This window comes from Sciurus vulgaris, assembly GCF_902686455.1.
Source record: "Sciurus vulgaris genome assembly, chromosome: 10".
NCBI lineage: Eukaryota > Metazoa > Chordata > Mammalia > Rodentia > Sciuridae > Sciurus > Sciurus vulgaris.
In genome coordinates, this window is record NC_136470.1 from 49,185,851 (window position 1) to 49,207,266 (window position 21,416).

The 21,416-nt window shown below is 37.6% G+C and overlaps 1 protein-coding gene across 6 annotated transcripts in view; it reads left to right on the plus strand.

The window, feature by feature from the left end:
• Positions 1-21,416, plus strand: part of CMSS1 (cms1 ribosomal small subunit homolog) — a 367,164-nt gene that overhangs the window by 329,583 nt on the left and 16,165 nt on the right. For 4 of the 6 annotated variants that reach the window (XM_079100568.1, XM_079100570.1, XM_079100569.1 and 1 more), the window contains exons 2-4: positions 6,895-6,980; positions 18,487-18,558; positions 20,471-20,600. In XM_079100568.1, coding sequence (XP_078956694.1) covers positions 6,895-6,980; positions 18,487-18,558; positions 20,471-20,600 — 288 coding nt within the window. Of the gene's footprint in view, positions 1-6,894; positions 6,981-15,963; positions 16,026-18,486; positions 18,559-20,470; positions 20,601-21,416 lie in introns of all 6 variants that reach the window. The other 2 variants (XM_079100573.1, XM_079100572.1) reach the window with 1 other exon arrangement.

A 21,416-nucleotide genomic window follows, 5' to 3' on the forward strand; every position in this document is an offset into this window, starting at 1 on the left:
TCATTCCACCATCTTTCCTTCCCCCTCCCCCGCCCTCATTTCCCTCTACATAATCCAAAGTTCCTCCATTCTTCCCTTACCCCCTCATCCCCCTGCCCCCATAATGTATGAGCATCCACTTATCAAAGAATATATTTGGCCTTTGGTTTTTTGGAATTGACTTATTTCACTTAGCATAATATTCTCCAGCTCCATCCATTTACCTGCAAATGCCATAATTTTATTCTTCATGACTAATATTCCATTGTGTATATATACCACAGTTTCTCTAACCATTCATTTGTTGAAGGGCATCTAGGTTGGTTCCACAATCTAGCTATTGTGAATTGAATTGAGTTACTATAAAAATTGATGTGGCTGCATCACTGTAGTATGCTGATTTTAAGTCCTTTGGGTATAAACCAAAGAGTGGATAACTGGTCAAATGGTGGGACCATTCCAAGTTTCTAAGGAATTTCCATAGTGCTCTCCAGAGTGGCTGCATCAATTTGCAGCCCCACCAGCAATGTATGAGTGTACCTTTTTTCCCACATCTTCTCCAATACCTGTTGTTGTTTGTGTTCTTTATAGTAGCCATTCTAATTGGAATGAGATGAAATTTTAGGGTAGTTTTGATTTGCTTTTCTCTAATTACTAGTGATGTTGAACGTTTTTTCATGTATTTGTTGAACAATTGTATATCTTTTCTGTGAAGTGTCTGCTCAGTTCCTCAGCCCATTTATTGACTGGGTTATTTGTATTTTTGGTGTTAAGGTTTTTGAGTCCTTTATGAATGAATTGTGGAGATTAGTGCTCTAATCTACCAAGATTTTCTCCCGCTCTATAGCCTCTCTCTTCATGTTATTGTTCCCTTTCCTGAGAAAAAGCTTTTTAGTTTGAATCCATCCCATTTATTGATTCTTGTTTTTATTTCTTACACTTTGGGAGTCTTGTTAGAGAAGTCTGATCCCAAGTGGACATGATGAAAATTTGGGCCTACTTTTTCTTCTATTTGGTGGAGGGTCTCTGGTCTAAGTTACTCTTGACTTGTAAACATTGATGAAAAAAATCTATAAAAAAGAAACACATCTCAACCAGTTGGGGTTTATCCTGGAAATAACAAGGATAGTTTACCATTGTCAACCTATTTTTGCATGATCATATTAACAGATTGTAAGGGGGAAAAAAATGTAATCACCTCAGTAAATGCAAAACGAAAAGCACGGCATTATATTCAGCTCTTAAATGATTTAAAAATAAAAGCAACTGAGAGACCTCTTAGCAGAACAACACAGGAATCAAATGAAACTGTAAGCAGCATGTTTTGGTGGAAGGGTAGTAGTGTTGGGTTAATATCACAGACTCTGAGATTAGAATATCTGGGGTTCAAATACCAACTCTGCCGGTAATTGTGTGATATTGAGCAAGTGTTATAAATAAATGAAAGTTAGCTTCTATCATGTTTTTTAAGGAATGATTTACCTATGTTAAGATTTGCTGTCCGGTTCTGTGAATTATGATCAATGCGCACAGTTGTGTAGTCTACCACAATCAAGATGTAGAACATTTCCATTGCTACCTAGAAGTGCCCACCTCCAGTCTCCCATACCAGCTGACTTGTTTTCTATCACTGTAGTTTTACCTCTCCCAGAATGTTAAATAAAAGGTTTCATAAGTTGTATAGCTCATTGAGTCTGACTTCTTTTACTTAGCACCATGCTTTGAAAATTTATCCATGTTGTATATTCCCGTAGCTTGTTTTGTTCTGTTCTCAAATATGAGTTCAGTGAGGTCGTTAGCCTAAGTTTTTGTGAGGCCCAAAGCTTACACAATTTGGGGGACTCCCTTTAAGAAAAAGAATGAAAAATTACAGATACAAAATAAGGTATGAAAGATGTTATTTTAAATATGAAAGAACAATGGTACTGCTGCAAACAGGAATCTTGAAAAATTTTTACTCATCTCCATCAAATAAGGAAAAAACAAGACTGGGGTTGTGGCTCAGTGGGCTGGGGTTGTGGCTCAGGGGTGGATCACTTGCCTAGCATGTGTGAGGTATTGGGTTCGATTCTCAGCACCATATATAAATAAATGAATAAAATAAAAGGTCTATCAACATCTAAAAAAGTATTTTAAAAAAAAAGAAAAAAAACATCATTTCTTCACAGTGCTATGCAATGCACCATGTAGTAAATTCCTACAGGAAATACTTTCCATTTTGTTTGAATAGGCAAAAATGAGAACCTAATGGTCTGTTTACAGTTTTATTTTAGAATTTTCCTCTGATTAGTTTCAAGTTTCATAATTCTGAAGTTGGTTTTCTCTTCCACTTCCCACATAGTTCCAGAGATTGATGCTACAGGCACCTTCATGTCTTGATCTACTCCCTCCAGCTCTCCCCCTTTTGTGCCAAAATGTTTAGTCAGTCAGTACAGGGTGGTGGGCAAATTCCTGGAAACATCCCTGCATTAAAACAGCTAGCAGTCACTTAACTAAAACCAAAAGTGATCACAAACCACATAAATATCCATTAGACACAATGTATATCCAACCAGCTTTCTCTGACAGGTTCCCCAAAACACTTCCAGCCACACCCATACCACCCATTAGGTGATGTGTGACAGGAAAATTCTGAGTGGAAACAGACTTATTGTTTAACATAGTGGTCTGAACATATCGCAGTTAAAATAGCTTTCTTTTGTAAAATTCGAAAGAGCCATATGACTGTATGATCCCATTGCTGGTGACCCTCTGAGGGCATAGAAAGGATTTATACAGGCGAGCACATGGAAACTCAAGGAAATGCTGGGGTATTAGACTTCAGATACTTATAAATAGAGTAAAGGCAGGGGTTCAGGGCAATAGAAAATATGCAGCCTTCTGTTTTCTCTCGCTATTGTTGCCAGGGGTTAAAGACAGTGCACTTGACCCCTCTTTTGGAAGAATTCAGCCAATCCCATCTGGCGGTATCTTTTTTTAAATAGTGTCTTCAGGGAGTTGGGGAAGAGGCAGCAATGTCTTGTGATTCCACAAACTGAATCACCCACAGAGACCAAGTGGCACAGGCCTGGCTTAATATCCTCACATCCCAGCATTCCTAGGGGACCCTGGGTACTGGAGCCAGTCTGGCTAGGTTAGGTCCCTGTACTTTTCATTTAATATTCTCTTAATGGAAACTGCAGAACTAGCATCCCTACTTCAGAAATGCAGTTTTCTTTTGGAACCAAAAAAATCACAAACTAAGGAAACAACTGATTTATTCAGCCTACAATGATATGGGATGATCTCATTTTGTATATTAAAAGGTTTCAGATGAAATAATTTTTTGGAATAAAAAGTAACTCAGACTCAGAGTATTTGATTAACAAGGTATTTTAAATATTTCTCATGGGTTTTGTTGCAGAAGAGTTGCATACCTTTTAAAATATGTTACTTATTTTCAACTAGATTGCTTAAATATAGACTAACTGCATTTAGCTGATTGTACGGGAATGGAAGAATACAGAGTTTTAAAGTCATTTTAAGATCATAACTTGATCGTTAAACATTTATAGGATTGATGCTGGCATTTACTTATAGTTCATTCTTTTTATCTTAAAGTGATTTTTAAAACTAATAAAAGGATATGAGGAAATTTGTATGAGGGATTTAATGTTTTACACGAAAAATACATATTGCTTTTACAATAAAATGTAAATAAAGCTATAGGTAGAGGGGTGCTTTTTACTCTCAGGCAGCCCTGGGCCAATACTTTGGGCACTCGTGCATACCCTCTTTTAGAGTGTGGTTCTGATGGAAAGAACGTCTAACATTTAGTCAATTCCAGCACATTCTGTGAGGTAGATAAAATTATATGCTGACTTACAAGGTACAGGCTACATATGGCATAGAAAGCAGTGCTGAGACGAGAGGAAGGAGGAAAGCTGTGTAGTCAGCCAAGGCCTCACTGAATGATCTCAGATGAAGATGTCTAGAAGATAAGAGGAAGAGACCTCACTGATAAAAACTTACATGAATTTTCACAGAACTAAAAGTAACCTTTAGATTCTTGGATTTTTTAGTGTAAGCACTCATGTCATCTGCAAATGAGGGCAGTGTGATTTCTTCCTTTCTAATTTATGTGCCTTTTCTTTCCTTTTCTTGCTATACTCCTTTACAGTTCTAGCACTACTTTGAGTGAGTCTGGTTAGAGCTGACATCCTTGCCTTGTTCCCAATTGGGGAAAGTATTCACTATTTTATTATGAAGTATAGTGTTTGCTCTAAGCTTTTGTACATACTGTTCATCAATTTCAGTTATTAAATTGGTCGATCTTTTATGGTCTAGAATGTAGTCCATGTTCCAGTACACTTGAAAAAAAAGTGTATCCTACTGCTGTTGGGAGTGTTCTACAAATGTTGATCAAATTTTCTTGAGGGTGTCCCTCAGTTCCTCAACATCTTTGCTGATTTTCTGTGTAGACATTCTCCCAATTTTTGAGAGAAGACTGTTAAAGTTTGCAACCTAATAGCAGGTTTATCTGTTTCTCCTTTCATATCAGCTTTTGCTTCCATATATTTTGTAACTCCTCTGATAGCACACACGTATTAAGATTACTATGTTTTCTGGAGGGATTCACCTTTTTATAATATACCATCTCATTCTCTGGCAATTTTCTTCACTCTGCAGTCTGCTTTATCTGGCATTAATATAGTCATCCTTGCTTTCCTTTGAACAATATTTACATGTTGTCTTTTTCCACTCATTTGCTTTCAACTTGCCTATGTAATTATATTTAAATTAAGTTTCTTATATATAGCATATAGCTAAGTCATATTTTTTAATTCAATCTATCAGATTTTGTCTTTAAAATGGTATGTTTGGGCCATTTACATTTAATATAATCATTGATGTTTTGGGGATTCAAATCTGCCCTGTTATTTCTTCCTTTTTGCTTGCTCACGGTTTTTTCATGTCTGTGTTTTCTTTTCCCTGTCTTCCTGTGGGCTGTATGAACATTTTTTAGAATGTCATTTTGATTTATCTTTGAATATTTCATTGTATTTTTGTATAGATTTTCTTGTGGCTGCTAAACTACCCCTAGTGTAGATGTGGCCCCACTATTGCTGGGCAGTATAGAAAGTCCTAACTCTTCACGAGTCCTTCTCTGACACTAGCCTTGTAGAGGATTCAGTGGGAAAGATAGACCACATTAGGACCAGAAGAGATAGAAGTATGGGCTTCCCAGGTGGTCTACATTGATACTACACTAGTAGAGTGGGAAATAAACCCCACCCTGCGGCCATGAAAATTCCAGCTCCCTATCTGATCATCTCTGACACCATGCTTGTGAGAGATGGAGAAATAGTTGGGAGGCCTCATTAGGGCCTGGCAAAAGTGGAAATCTTGGCCTTTGGTGATAGGGATGGAGCCACAGTTTTTTCTGTGGTATTTGGCTTGAGTGAAGTAGTTATTGTATAAAAGTTTTATAAACAAAGATCTATCCATTCATTCATCCATAAAGTGCAGATATATAGGTAAAGGGATTATAGAGATATAGAAAGAGATTCATTATAAGGAACTGGGTCACATTATTATGGAGAATGGCAAATCCCAAGACTTGCAAGGTAAGTTAGCAGTTGAGAGACCCAGGAGAGCTGATGTTTTCGTGCTAGCCTGAAGGCCAGAGGGATTCAGTAAAAGTCAATGTTTCAATTAGACAGGAATAATTCTCTCTTACTCAGGGAAGGGTCAACCTTTTTGTTCAACTGATTGAATGATGACCTCCCATATATGGAGAGTAATCTTTATTCAGTCAACCCATTTAAATGTTAATGTCTCCAAAAATGCCCTCAGAAATATCTGATATACATTTGACCAAATATCTGAATGTCCTGTAGCTCATTCAGTTTGACACAAAATATTTAGTATCATAGTATGCAACCATTTATAAGCTCTGTTCCACCAAACTTGACTAATTTGGACCTAAATACAAATTCTGACCAAGTTGCTCACAAATTCACATATTGGACTCACTTTGAGAAATATGAAGACACCTAAAGAGAATGAGAGAAGCCTTTTAAAGACCAAAAATTCTCCAGGTATCACAGCGCTTGCCTGTAATCCCAGCAGCTCAGGAGACTGAGGCAGGAGAATCGTGAATTCAAAGCCAGCTTCAGCAACTTAGTGAGGCCCTAAGCAACTTAGTGAGACCCTGTCTCTAAATAAAATATTAAAAAGGGCTGGGGGTGTGGATCAGTGGTTAAGTGCCTCTAGGTTCCATCCCTGGTACCAAAAAAAAATCAAAAATTTGTCTAATGGGAGAAACTACTAGACCCTTAAAAACAGTATGGCACCGTAGGAAGTAAGAATTTTCTGCTAGCCATGTTTATTCAGAAGAGCTTTATAGGAAAACTGTTAGAACTTTTGTTATTCCTAATTATTAGTATAAGGATTTTTTATCATTATGGAAAGATTAAGAAATTCAAAATAGGAATTTACCATGAGTTATATACTTTGTCATAGTCTCTTAGCATTTTCCTTGGAGCCTAGTATCAAGGCCTGTCTGATGCTTGGTGCAGGAACCGCTTGCTGTGGCTGACTTTAGACTCAAGTAAACTTCAGCTCCCAGGTATGTGACCTGCAGCAAAACACTTCTGTTACAGTTTGTATATGAGGTGTTCCCAAAAGACTCATGTGTAAAACAATGCATTGTTCAAAAGTGAAATGTTTAGATTATGAAAGTTATAGCCTAATCAGTGGATTAATCTCTAATGTTAGGCATCTAGGTAATCTTTGGTTTTTCAGTTTATAAATAGTACTGACATCTTAGTTCTTAAATCTCTGCCTTCATTCATTTTCTTAGAGCAAGAATGGAAGTACCAAGGTAAGAAAGAGAGAGACAGTTTTCCAATTTTCAAACTCTGTATTTCCTAGATGCATCAGATGGTGAAGAAGGAGACACAGAAATGACACAGCAGGAGACAGCTCCAGTTCCTGCCTCCTCAAAGAAAGGCAAACAGGTGATGGTCACTGGGACAGCTGCCACTGTTGGATTCTGAGATCACCTCTTCCACCCTCTACAGCATTTCCTGTGCCCTACTATCAGTTGTGGTGTGGTTTAAGGAAAGCTTCACCTTCTCTGCCTTCAAAAAGGCCACACTTCCTTAATAATGAACTGCAAGATCTGCATCCCCTTAATTTTGTTTGTTTAACTATGTAAATGCATTTCACAATAACAATATCTTAGATTTTTTACATCACTTTCAAACTGACGATACAGGCTTATTCTTTTGAGTGCAGTTCCTAGGAGGAGACAAGCAGCATTAATATATGAAACATCGTCCCACAAGTAATACATGACTATGGTACCAGACATACTGCCTGCAGGTTCCTGGGGTCTTATTTCTACCCAGCATTAGGTAGGGTCTGTCATATGTATTCTTATCAGGGAATTTTCTGCCTTGTGTTATCCTGAGTGGACATTTGGATAAGCTTTACTTCCTGGATCTAATTTTTTGTTACCTTTTAAATCTCCTTGCTGGTCATTGAAATGCCACTCACATCCATGTGTAATGTTTTCTAATTTTGTGTCCCTTGAACTTGAGAGATAAATTCACATGTGAATTTTAAAGAATTGTCTGCTATCATCCAAAGTTACTGTTTTCTTAATAATAATGATTTGTGGTCTTATTTTTACTGTTGATGCCCTAAACTCGCTCCACTAGAGGGTAACTCCACCCAGAGTTTGTGACCAGGCTGGGGATAACTGTGCAACACAGTGATAGCACAGTGATTCTTTACAAACTGTATGACTTCGGGCAAGTTAAATGCTCTACTTCAGTAACCTTCTTAGGAAAACGGTAATAATAATTCTGTCTTCCTTATAGTGTTGCATGGGGATTAAATGAGTTAGCACATGCTGATCACTTCCAACTGTGATTGTCAAAGAATAATCATTAAAGTGTTCACTATTATAATGAAATCTACTTCATCTTTTTTGTTATTTTTTCTTTGTGGGAAAGAGAGTATAAAAAGGTACATATATTTAATATGTAATCATCCTGGTTTTATCTCGAACCATTGAATTTTTACTCAGAAGCCCTAAATCAGTTTTAGTTTTAACCATTCTTTCAAAGACCTATAAATTAACATCCTTAGCTTTTCAATGCATTTCCTCACAGTGGAGTTAATTTTATCTCAATTAATCCCACCAAGCACACCACAGCCATGTTTTCTTTGAGCTTTGCCTCTAGTTGGTGTCCATCTGCAGAACTTTTTTCCAAATATTCTTTGTACCCTATTGACTTTCTTTTCCTTACTTTCCCCCTTGATTTTCTTCTTGCTTGGTCCTTCTGGACCGTTAGTAAAAGAATAGATTTGAATTAATAAGCTCACACAAGCCTGCATCATCACTACCTTTCTCACTGGTGACACCATCATCATTGCTACATTCCTGCCTGTTTTTTAGCTCCTTTCTTCTTGACTTCTCTTTTCCCAGAACCATCAAGTTAGGTAAGTGAAAGATAGCTATAGGAAGAAGAAGAAAAATAAGAAAAGAGAAAGTTAAATATATTCTTCAGTTCTAGGAGCATTTGCCCATCTTTGGCTACCCAGATTTTGATAGTGATAAAGACCTTTTCTTGAGCGATTACCATAGTCACTCTACAAGGCATATTGTGACTGAAATCATCTCCAGTGACCCTATGGAGAAATGATGCCCCATTGTACAAAGAACAAGCTCTGGGAGTTGTGGCCCCTCTGAGCTGTCTGTGAGCAGATTCTGAGGATTCTGCTGCCTCCACTGCCCTTTTGGCCTATCCTTTTTCTTTTATCTTGGAAAATTGGATTAACCATGTGCTTTGTTGGTCACATACCTTTGCAAATTTTCTGCTGAGCAAAAAAGGAAACCAAAAACTTAAGGTTTTACTGCCCATTTTAATCACCTTCCTCTTGCTCTGATTTCTTTCACTACCAAATTGCTCTCAAGACTCCACAAGTTAGCTGGACAAAATGCCCTAACCCTTTTCTCCAACCCTTCTCATTTCCCTAGGCAGAGAATTCTGAATTTACATGGGAATTTGTACTCCTCTGCTTCATATGAATGATGTCCATCTAGATCTGCCCCCCCACAAGCCTGGAACACCCCAAGGACAGAACTTACCTCTGCATCCACAGAACTTTGTCCCAAATTGGCATTCATTATTTGTGAAATGACGGAATGACTATAATGAAGGAGGACTATACCAGTACCCCAGTTTTCTCACCACTCATACCATCTCCACCCTTTATGTTCCAGCTGGTAAGCCATCATCTCCCTGACATTGCCGTTTACAGAGGTTCCTTGGAGCCTTGTAACTCAGTATCTATCCTCCAGTCCCGTTCTTGACCTTTCTGATGCAGGTTCCTCCTTGAAAGGCATATTGACATTTAATGCAGAGGTCCTAACTCCAACTTGGGGTCCGTGACTCCATCCCTGACTGCCCACCTATTCCCTCTGGCTCCTCTGTGAGCTCCCTTGCATTCTCTCATCCCACCATCCCAAGACCAAGTTTCTTACCAGACACACCATCCTTCTGGAGTCTTTCTCTGTTTGTTCATTCATACGTAGCTTGAGTCTCCAGCTGATTCATAAGTGCACTGTGTCTAATACAGTACCTAGCACAATGTTAGGTGTTTATTTGGCTGACATGACAAGCTATATGTTTCCTGTATTAGAAAAAATAAGTAATTATTTCATACTATATTTAAGTTTTGAATTTTCAGATTTGCTTAGTTGCTATTCTTTCTAAGTTTTTCTTCATGCATGTACAGGACTCACCTGGTATTATGCTGTCAACTCTAATATACATTCAGGCTTTAATACCACCAGGTGGAGCATCTTGTGAGATAAATGGTGCTCCCTCCTTTGCCCTAAGTGGGCCTCACAATTGTGTAACTGAGTCTACGCCGTAATCTGTCCAGTATTTCAAGCAGCAGGTTTGTAACTATATAAAAGTTTTAAAATCCATACAACTACATCATCTCTAGCAACCATTTCACATCTCAATAAGCATCCTTGGCCTGCTTAATAACATGAGTATAAAGATTTGCCAGCAGTTCTTTTTTTTTTCCCCCAGGTATTGCTTCCAAAATAAATGATGAATTCCCTACTCCCAGAGATTGCATCACCCTCTTCCCTCTCAACATCAGTCATTTCAGAGCCAGCCCTAGTGACTTTGTAATTATGTTTCCCAGAATATAAACCCTTGCAAGCGATTTTCTGACTTTTCACTGATGCCTGCCTGATGTCAGAAACCTTTCAGTGGTTCCATGACCCATCCTGTCCCCCTCAAAAACCACAGTGGACTTATTTTTCCTTCAACTAGCTTTTTATTTATGGCATAGGACCATGGAGGAATCTTTATCAGGAATGCTTATCCCTTCTGCTCCTTATGTTCCTCTACGATTATATTTTCTATTTGCTTCAGCATTGCTCATTTCATATTTGTTTCACTCTTCATTTCCAAAATCATTCTTGATTCATAACAGAACATGGGACTATGGCCTGTCCACTCTCTGATTCACCTTTCTCCTTTCCATACAGCATCTCAGTTCTATTCTTTGCATTGATCTATTTTTGCATAACAAATGGTCCAAAGTTAGCAGCTTAAAACAGAAAAAAAAATGCATTATCTCAGAGTTTCTATTATGTCACAGGCATGGTTTAGCTCATTGCTTCTGGCTTTACATCTTTTATGAAGTGCCAGTCAAGTTGTGGGCTGAGTGCAGGGATCAACTGGGAGAGTCCACCCTGAAGCTTACTCATGTGGTTGTTGGCTGGCCTCGGTCCCTCTCTGGGAGCCTCTCCACATGGTTGTCTCACAACATTGCAGCTGGCTTCCCCCAGGGATCCTAGAGGGAATAAGCAAGAGTAGTCAAGACAGAAACCATAGTCTTTTTATAACCTAATCTCAGAGTTGACATTTCATCATCTCTGATATATTCTGGGAGGAGTAAATTCAGTCCACTGAATTCAAGGGGAGGAAAGTGCAAAGGGGCATAAACACAGGGAAAGATGGATCATTGGGAATTGTCATGGATTCTAGCTACCACATCTTCCCTCAGGCCTCTAATGATTTATATTCCTCCAAAATACAGAATATATTCACCCCCTCTAAGGCTTACAAAGTCCTATCCCCTTACTATATGAGCTCAATTTTATCATCTCATCCTTAAAATCAGGTCCAGGTGCAGTTGACATTCCTTGGGTTTAGTTCCCTAAGCTTAGGTCTTTAAGTACATTTCTTCTCAACCTATGAAACTAAAGAGAAAAATAATCTTTCCCCATACACACAACACACAGAGGTGGGGCAGGCCTAGGGTACCCTCTACTGATAGATAACTCTCTTCCAAAAGGGAGAAATAGGAGTCACAAGAAGTCATTGGTCTAGCAAGGCGAATGTTAGGAGTTTCTTCATTAAGTTGTAAGGTCAGGATAATCATTATGTCTCTTGGTTCTGTCCTTTGAGTACTTTGTTCTGCCCTCTGTGTCATTTTTTTTTTAATGAGAAATAGCATGTATTTGCAACTGAGCAGCTCTAACCTGCTTCTTGACATAATTCTGAGGGTTCAAATGGCTCTCTTTATTTTGTTTTCTGACCCTCTCAGCCCAAACTAGTGGTATTCCTGTATAAGTAACTCCTTTAAAACCCGTGTGGGTCACCTGTGAGTTTTCTTGGCTCTTACTCCATTAAGCAAAAGTCAAATCCACAAATCCTTGCCAAATAAACATTTCTCTGCCTTGAGCCCCTGCTGAGACAACTGAGATAAAATCATTTAAGCTTTCTAAAGGCATATTATTTGAGAAAATGTAAGGCATACACATAATATTTTTAAGAGCTCTGTGAGACTGAATAGTATGGTAGTCCCCCACCGTACTTAGCCACAATTTTGATTTTCATAATATAAAAATATTAAATGAAAAATTCCAGAAATAAACCATTCATAAGTTTTAAATTGTGTGCCATTCTGACTAACTTGATGAAATCTCATGCTGTATTTTTGTTCACTCCAGATGTAAATCATCCCTTTGTTTGACATACCCATAATGGGCAGGTGCACACTACCTTCCCATTTGTCACTTAGTAGCTGCTTTGGTTATCAGATAGACTGTGGTGGTATCACATTGCTTGTACTGAAGTAACCCTTAAGAAATAGCCTAACACTGCATCACAAGGCCTCTGTCACTCACCTCACTTTGTTCCATTATAGTTGCATTGAATCATCTCACATCTGAAAAGAAGGTGAATACCATATAGTATTTTAAAAGAAAGAGAGCCAGGCAAGGTGGCACATGCCTGTAATCCTAGCAGCTCTGGAGGCTGAGGCAGGAGGATCATGAGTTCAAAGCCAGCCTCAGCAAAAGTTAGGCACTAAGCAACTCAGTGAGACCCTGTCTCTAAATAAAATATTAAAAAGTACTGGGGATGTGGCTCAGTGGTTAAGCACCCCAGGTTCAATCCCCAGTATCCCTCCCCAAAAAGGAGAAAGAGAATACATTCATATAACTTTTATTACAGTATATTGCTACAATTCTATTTGTTGTTGTAATTAATCTCTCACTATGCCTAATTTGTAAATTAAACTTTATTATAGGTATACATAGGAAAGAAACAAAGTGTATTTAGGGTTTGGTACTGTCTGTAGTTTTAAGGATCCACTAGGGGTCTGGAAACATATCCCCTGTGGATGAAAGGGAACTATTGCACTCTGAGACACCACCTTTGCTCTTTCTGAGATCTTAACAAATAGTTTTGCAGTCACATCCTTGATATCATCTTTAACAGTCCTCTCAATTTAACTCCCAGCTTTTGCATTTTACTGTAAGTCTCAAGAAGAAATCAGGTGACTTCTTCAACACTATGTGGAAACCTCTTTAGCTAAATAACCCATCTCATTAGACACATTTTCTGCTTTCCATACAACTACAGATAGCGGGTGAGGATATATAAAGCTCAGTGGTAGAGCCTAGCATGCATAAAGTCCTGGATCAGTTCCCAGCATGCAGAAATAAAGAGGGAACAATATAAGTACAGACAACAATATTGCTAAACTTTCTACCACTAAATAACAAAGATCACCTTTCCTCTAGTTTCCAGTAAGATCTTGCTCGCTTTCTTCAAACCCTCACCCTCAATGGCTTTAAAGTCCAAATCTGTATGAACAGTGTATTCAAGCACACTATCCATGGTCACCTGAGGGATTTTGCATATGCATACAGACCTGTCAAACAGACCCCTAACAGAATAAAGAACAGTCCCATCACCTCTGAATCCTTTCATACCACCTCCAACTCAATCACCATCCAAACTCCTTGCCCCAGAGGCAGCTGTTCTGCTGTCTTTCAAAAAGATTAGTTTTGCCTATACAGAAATGCCATGTAAATGGAATTAGATGTTCTTGTGTTCAAGGCTTCTTTAATTCAGCACAATGATATTTAGATTCATCCATACTGATATATAGTGTTTCATTCCTTGTTATTGCTGAGCATATTAGTCTGCTAGGATGGCCATAACAAAATACCAACAACATTGTGGCTTAAACAACAGAAACTTATTTCTCACAGTTTTGAAAGCTGGAATCCAAGACCAAGATGTCAACAGGATTGGTTTCTCCTGTGGCCTCTATCTTTGGCTTACAGAGGGCCTCCTTCTCTCTGTGTCCTCACATAGCCATTTCTCTATGAATGCAGATACCTGATGTCTTTTCCTCACCATGAATCTACACCAGTCATTGGATGAGGTTCCTCCCATTATGACCTCATTTAACCTTAATTACCAAGGCCCTATCTCCAAATATAGCAAAACTGGGGATTAGGGTTTCAACTCACAAGTTTCAGAGAAACTCAGTCTATAACACTGAGCAATATTCAATTGCATGCATATACCAGTGTGTTTACCTGTATTTCTATGGAGAGATACCTGGGACTTTTTCCTCTTTGAAACTACTGTGAATAAGTTTACCAAGAACATTACATACATATCTTTTGTAAATATATATTTTTATTTCTCTTAAGTGAATACATGGCTCTTACTGAGTCATATTTAGTTTCATAAAAACTGCTAGGTCTTTTTCAAAAATGCTTGTACCATCTTGTATTCCCACCATCAGTATAGAGTCTTGCTTGTTTTATGTCCTCATCAGCATTTGGAGTTATCTGTCTTTATTTTAGACATTTTGGTGGGTGCATATTGAAAAACTTTTGACCAAGCCAAAAAGAAATTAGTAGCCAGTTCTAAATTGTTGCCATTTTTACAATAAGTAGTTTTGTTTTGTTATAAAATGGCAATTTAAGTATTTTATTTTTACCAGATAATAATCATATATATATATTAAATCAACATTATTGAAAGTATTTAATGAAAAAATAACAATTCTCTTTCCTGTTTGCATCCCAGTTCTTTCCTCAGAGAAAACAACTCTACTGGCTTTTTTTTTTCCTTATTTGCTGCCTTATAGTTTATCAATTTAGTAGTAGACATGATCTAATAACTTTCAGACATAGTGTATGAGGACATAACTCTCCCATCCACCTCCTGTTCCCTCTCCATCTCCTGCCTAACTTTGCCAACAAAATATCACATGTTAAAGCAGTTGTCACTGTTACATTTTTATTACATCATGGAAATATTGTTTAATACTGATAAAAAAAGAAACTATAATCATCTATCCTTTCTTACACAATTATTTATTTTCATGGCATTAGTAATTGCCTCATTTCTTTATTTGCCTGACTTAATGTTTTCCTATTGTTAATTGATTCCATATGCTCCACCATCTCTTCCACATGCCTGTGAGTAATATTTTCCATATGCTCAAATAGATCAGTCATTTTTTCCACTCTAAATTGGCTATTATCTGGGCCCATCAAGCAATTGAGACCACTTAATTATTTTCTGGGATGCCCTTTCAATGCTCTCCAGGGTTGGACTCCTTTTGCTGAATCCCATATCTTCCTTTGTATTGGTTTTGCCCTTTATTTTTCTGGAATAAAACCTTTGATATCTGTGAGTGGGAAGTAAGATTTTTGAGATCTTATTTTTCTGAAAATGTCTCTATCCTACTCTTGTGCTTGATTAATAGTCTGGCTGGGTATAAAAGTCTAATTTACAAATAATTTTTATTCACAATTTTGGAGGCATCATTCCATTGAGCTCCAGCATCTATTCATACTATTGAAAGGTCTTAACACCATTATTTTTCCTGATCCTTTGTATTTTGTATATTATTTTTCTTTTGGAAATTTTACAACCTTTTCTTTATCCATGACTTTCTTCAATTTCTCATTGATGCTCTTGATGTGGAATACTTTTCTTATTCATTTACTATATATTTAATGGAATTTCAATAGAATTTCATGTTCTAGTTTCCTTCAGTTCTGGGAAGTTTTTCTTATATTATTTCTTGATTGCTTCTCTCCTATTTCATATTATTTAGTTTTCAGTAATACCTTTTGTTGGAATGTTGAATCTTTTGAGTAAATTCTCCAATTTTCTCATCATCTTTTTCTTCACGTTTATCTTTTTCTGGGAGATTGCCCTTTTATCTTCAAGCCTTCCTCTTAGATTTTTTTTATTCCAACTTTCTTTGCTTTAGTATTTACATGTTTTCTATTTTTTTATGGCATCTTTTTCTTATTTCATGGTTGCAAAGTATTTTGTCTCTGGGAATATCAATTGTAATTGTTGTGAAGTACCATCCATCTTTCCTCCAGGTTCTTTTATCCTTTGTTGGTTGTTCGCTCTCATGTTGGAAACTTTCCTTAGATGACTAATGAACCTTAGTGGTCTATTCATATTGCAGAGAGACTCACTAAATACTTGGTGAGAAGTTTTTGGCATGAGTAGGGTTTCTTGATTATTGTACCCCATGATAATATGATAGAATGACAAGCTGAATTTTTACTGCAGGAACCCAAATTTCACTTCCTTGTGTCATTTTTCTGATAACATTCCATTTTTCCAGAAAAAAATTCAGTTGTCTCCTACCTGCAGTACATAAACATGGAACAGAGGCAGGAAATGGAGGTAAACCTCAACTTCTGTTCTTTTTTCCCTTGCCAAACTTCTTGGACTCCTTGATCTCTCCAGAGAATAAACCTCCAGTGTGCTGCCAGGAAGCACTAGGTGAAAGGCAGCAGTAATGGGATGGCTGCTTGGCTGCCAGAGTAGGAGGTACAGCTAGTAGGAGATGGGAGGATGGAGATTGCTATATTAATCTCAATATCAACTTTCAACGAGTCCCTTTCTTTTTCTTTTTCTCTCTATAGTACCGGGCACCCGAAGTACTGGACTTTTTCACAGTCCAACAGGCCAGACTCATTTGTTAGTTTCTGCTTCTTGGGAGGCCCCAATGCAAACTTTCTCTCTCTGCAAAGCCACCTCCACCAACTCCAACTACTTTCCATTTTTCAAAATGTTTCAATCTCTCCACTACTGCTGCCCTTTCTCCTGGTTTCCTGATTCTTATAGATTTATACCTGTTCAGTTCCCTTTATTTATAGTTCATTTTCATTTGGGGGGTGGCTTTTTCATGTTTAACCAGGAGAATCATTCTTAAAGGTTATACCTTTTTTGTATTTTAAGTAATTGAGAATATGCCCCAGTGGCTCCACTTAGAGGCTATGTTTTTTGTACACTTTTGGAAATGTATGATTCTTCAGACTACATATTTGAGATGAATATAAAAATGAGACTTTACATGTCAACTGTCGAAGTCACATTCTATAGGAACTGATTTCTAGAAATGGTTAGTTGCCTGACCTGAGTCCACCACATCTTCTTCTCGAGTCTCTCTCAAAGTAAACATCAGTAGATGAATCCATATCTTTACAACTGAGCTCAGTTTTCAAGTTAATTTATGCCATGTTTGAATTCATCAGCTTTGTAAGCCTAGCATAATTGCAGTGCACACATTAAACATATTCCTAGAGAATATCCCAATATACTTAATAAGAAAATATGACAGTTATCTAAATCTGCTTCCCAAAAACCTGAACACTGGTGAAGAAATATTATATATGCCTAAGAGATCTGCTAATCATATCCAGGCCCCTGCTTGAGGAGCATGAGCTGAATGTTAGCCTAGTCTGTAGTTGGACTCTTTCTGACCATCTGGCAGCTTCTGTGACATATTGGTGGCCTTGACCCAGTTTCTTATTTGCATGTACTAACATCAAATTGACATGAATCCATATCCATCCACAAGACAGCTTAACTTTCTACATAAAAAAGGCCATGATATCTTTCTTTTCTTTTGCTATGATGCAATTGCTCTTTGCAGGTTTTTCCTTTTAACTGAGAAGCAGCTAAAATTTCAAGATTCCCATGTCATTTTAATCCTGAACCTTTTAAATCTGCATCGTTACCAACTGAAACAGTCTAGAAACTGCTGGTCTTTGGCCCAGTGTCTTGAAGAAATTATATAGCATTATATCTCTCTGTCTGATTTGAGGCCATAGGCATTCCTAATCTGCAGGCTGTCTGCAAACATATAATAGAAAGATTCATCTGTGATCATTTTAAACGGAGCCAGTGGAGACAAGATTGCTATAGTTAGTAGTTTGCCAGCTTAAACAGAGTACACTGTAGTTGGAATGGAAACCTAATCAAGGGAAAACTCAGAATAAGTTTTACTTACAATTTATATCTTTCTTGGCAACTTGTTGGAAAATGTTGCTTAAAAGATCCAGCACAGGAAACATTTTATATTCTTGCTTATGATTAATAAATATGGAATCTGAGGCATTCCATTTTATAAATCAAGGTCTTAGTCCAAATTTCCTGTTTTTCAACCTTCAAAAAAAAAAACTGAGGATAAAAATAGCACTAAACTGTATAGGGTGCTCAGGGGTCAAGGCAACAGGCAAAATAAATTACTCTGTATGCTGCAGTGCTGAGACTGTTATCAGAGCATTAGCAGAGACATTCATTTTGTAGTCACTATAAGAAATATTTGGTACAGCTGGTTTTATAAAACCTTAAGTAAATATATCCTATCTTTGGATTTTCTGTGCTTATGGAAAAGAGGAAAAGAATTGATAGTACAAAATAATAAACCAGTGACTTGGAAATGCAGGCTCATACACAGCCAGTTCATGGAAAACTCCAGTCACTCTAGTCAAAGGCTGTCACACCACATCATAATTTTACACACCTATTTCTGCCTATATTTTACAAACTGGCCACTGTCTCCCATCTTTAATGCTTTGCACATATCAAGCACACATATACACTCACTTACACATTTTGATCTTTGTTCAAAGATTTTCCAGTCTTAAGTCATCCACACTTCCAGACATTCTCAAATTCTCTCAGCTCAGCCCCTGCATAATAAGCTCCAGTGGGTCTCCCAGCAGCTCAGTCTGCAAAATATCACCAAGGTACTCGGAGGAATACATGCAGGGCAGAAGGTACTTTGGGACTCATACCATTCATTGACACATCATCATGTGCAGATGAACATTTGCTCATTTGTGTTTCTTTATAGCCTAAAGAATGTTTCTTGATAAAACCAAAGGACATAAAAGAAGACTCCAAAAAGACCAGGAAAAGGAGAAAGGTAATATTAATAATATCTTATGGTGGTACTACCCCATGTGGTTTCTATCACATTTTTATTTGTCATACTTTGATGAAATAGCTATTGTGATCCCCACTTTAAAGATATAGAGATTGTTAAGATTCAGTGAGGTTTGGTGACTTTCCCATAGTCACTAGTAATGTGTTCCCGTTGGGGCTAAAAATAAATTCTTCTGACTTCTATTTCAGTATTGAGGAGCACCAAACATCTTTGTGACCCACATTGTGTTTTCATTGTGGTTAGGTGTCAGATCTGCATTTCTAAATCTAGAAGGAGCCCAGCACTATACCCGCTCCCACCTCCCTGATCCCTCTGGTTCTGTCCCCAAAACCGACCTTCTTTTTGTACTCATTCCAGTTTTTGAGACCCTATACCCTAGAATATTAATTTTAAAAAATAAACAAATGTAGGTAGCATAAGGCATTTCTGACTCAAATTTGGAACCATAAATTTAAGGCAAAAGTTCTCCTTCCATTTTAATATTTGCCTCTGAACATAGGAAAGACTTTGTTGCTCCTATACAACTTTTTTATGGCTCAGACTTTGAGAAAATATGGTTAGCTTTCACCTTCCACCACAGTTGTGAAAACAGCAGTGTAATTCTCTCCCTGCCAAGAAAGGTCTACTGCTGTAGTCAGCAGAGGAAATATGATTGGGATTAGAGGAAAGAAGATGGACTCAAACCAGTTACTTAACAGCAAGCTTTTAGAAAACTGAGAGTGTGTGTGCATGTTTTCTTTTCTTACAAATGGCCAAATAGGAAGACGGGAGGTGCCAAATTGGCTGAGGTTTGGCAAGTCCTTAAAGAAGTGACTTTAACTTCTCTTTGATAATTTGTACACTAATGGCCTTCAGGAGTGTTAAGTTCTGTGGCTCAAGGTCAGAACTCTAGCTGGATAGTTTAGCCTTGGCTGAAGTCATGCTAAAATAAGCCCACTGATGACATATTTTTAAATGTTAATTCCTTTGACAGAACCTTGACCATTCTTGGCAGTGGGTGGAAATGAGGATATTATGGAAGGAAGGAAAAGAACTGGAGTGGGGGATAGGGGATGGCTTCTTCTGGGTCTTTGGTGAAACATTAGAAGAAAACGAGAAGGAAAGGTTATGATGAAAATGAAATGAACAGTTGTGTGCTCCCAGCACTTTGCCGACTTTGAATAGAAGTGCTGCATAAGTACACAGTTGAATCCAAATCAAAACAGATGTTGCAAAGGATTTCCTGTTAGAACACTGCTTCTCCTTTCCTTAGGACCACTCGAAGAGTGCCAGTCTCCCAGGACTTGAGATTCAGGGGAGTAAAGTCCCCTTTTCATTAGGCTCCTATGCTCAGGTGACTCCTACAGGTTCATCTCTAAAGCCAGAAATCCAAACTGAGACTTGGCACCTCAAAAACCAGGTTAGGCAAGAAATTCTCAAAATTCTACTCCTCCAAGAATACACATCTTTTAAGGCTAAAAGAGAGGTTTCCATACCAACAAAAATCTCTTGACTTTTAACAGAAAAGACCTTATTATGGGATCTCATGCAGAAATTTCAGTTCTCATAGACATCATGGATCAAGAAGCACAAGGAGGGGCTGGGGATAATATAGCTCAGTGGGTAGAGTGCTTGCCTTACAAGCATAAGGCCCTGGGTTCAATCCCCAGCACCGCCAAAAAAAAAAAAAAAAAAAAAAAAAACAAGAAGCACAAGGAGCCTTTCAGATCACCTCCTCATTTTTCAAATAGTTATGTCCAGGAAGTATTCAGGAAGTTTTCTCAAGTGTATTTATTAGAGCTTATATTCACACTCGTCTATCACCAAAAGTATGTGCAGTTTCGATGCCAGAGGAACAGCCTAAACCAAATGCCATTCTGAAATCTATTTGTTTTTCCTTTTCATATCTTAGAAGAAAATTACTGATGTTCTTGCAAAATCAGAGCCCAAACCAGGGACACCAGAAGACCTACAAAAGCTAATGAAGGACTACTACAGCAGCCATCGCTCAGTGATTGAACTAGAAGAACTTAAGCTACCAGGTACTGCCAGGCTCCCGTTTTCCTAAGGATGAAGAGCAAAACATGCTTAATGTTTCTTTACTATACATTATGGTTAGGTATCTCAGCCAGTGAATTAATATATTTTGCATGTGCTAATACTTTTTTCCTCAACCTAATAATTGGTTTTTATGTTTGTTTTGTTGTTATGGTTTTTATTTGTTTGTTTGTTTTGTGGTACTGGGAATTAAACCCAGGACCTCACACATGCTAGGCAAACACTGAGCTACATTCCCAGAGCTTTTCATTTTTCATTTTTTTTTTTTTTTTAACAGAATCAGTTCAATAAGTCATCCATCCTGGCCTCAAACTTGCAGTCTCCTGCTTTAGCCTCCCAGTAGCTGGGATCACAGACATGACCACCATGCGTGGCTCAATCTGACAATTTTAACTACTGAGCATTTCTTTCTTTGGATGCTAAACAATATTGGTTGAATCTAATACTAAAATTTTTTGTTGTATTTTCTTTTTTATTCAAAAGACTAATTGTTGGGTATGCCTTTTTTAGCACACTCTTTAAGGAATAAGAGACCTTAATGAGGATAGAAATAAAATTAAGATAAAGCACACATTTAAAAGTATAGATATTAATGAAACCATGGTTCACTTCTTCTTTATAGACAAGAATTTTAGCCTTAATAAATATCTTAATTTTCTTATTTTGCTGATCTGGATTTCCTAGTCATGGTTTTATTTCTTAGTTCCTGGTTTTATTTTTGAGAGTAGTATTTCAGGCTGGGAACGGTTGTTCATGCCTATAATTCCAGCAACTCAGAAGGCTGGGACAGGAGGATCATA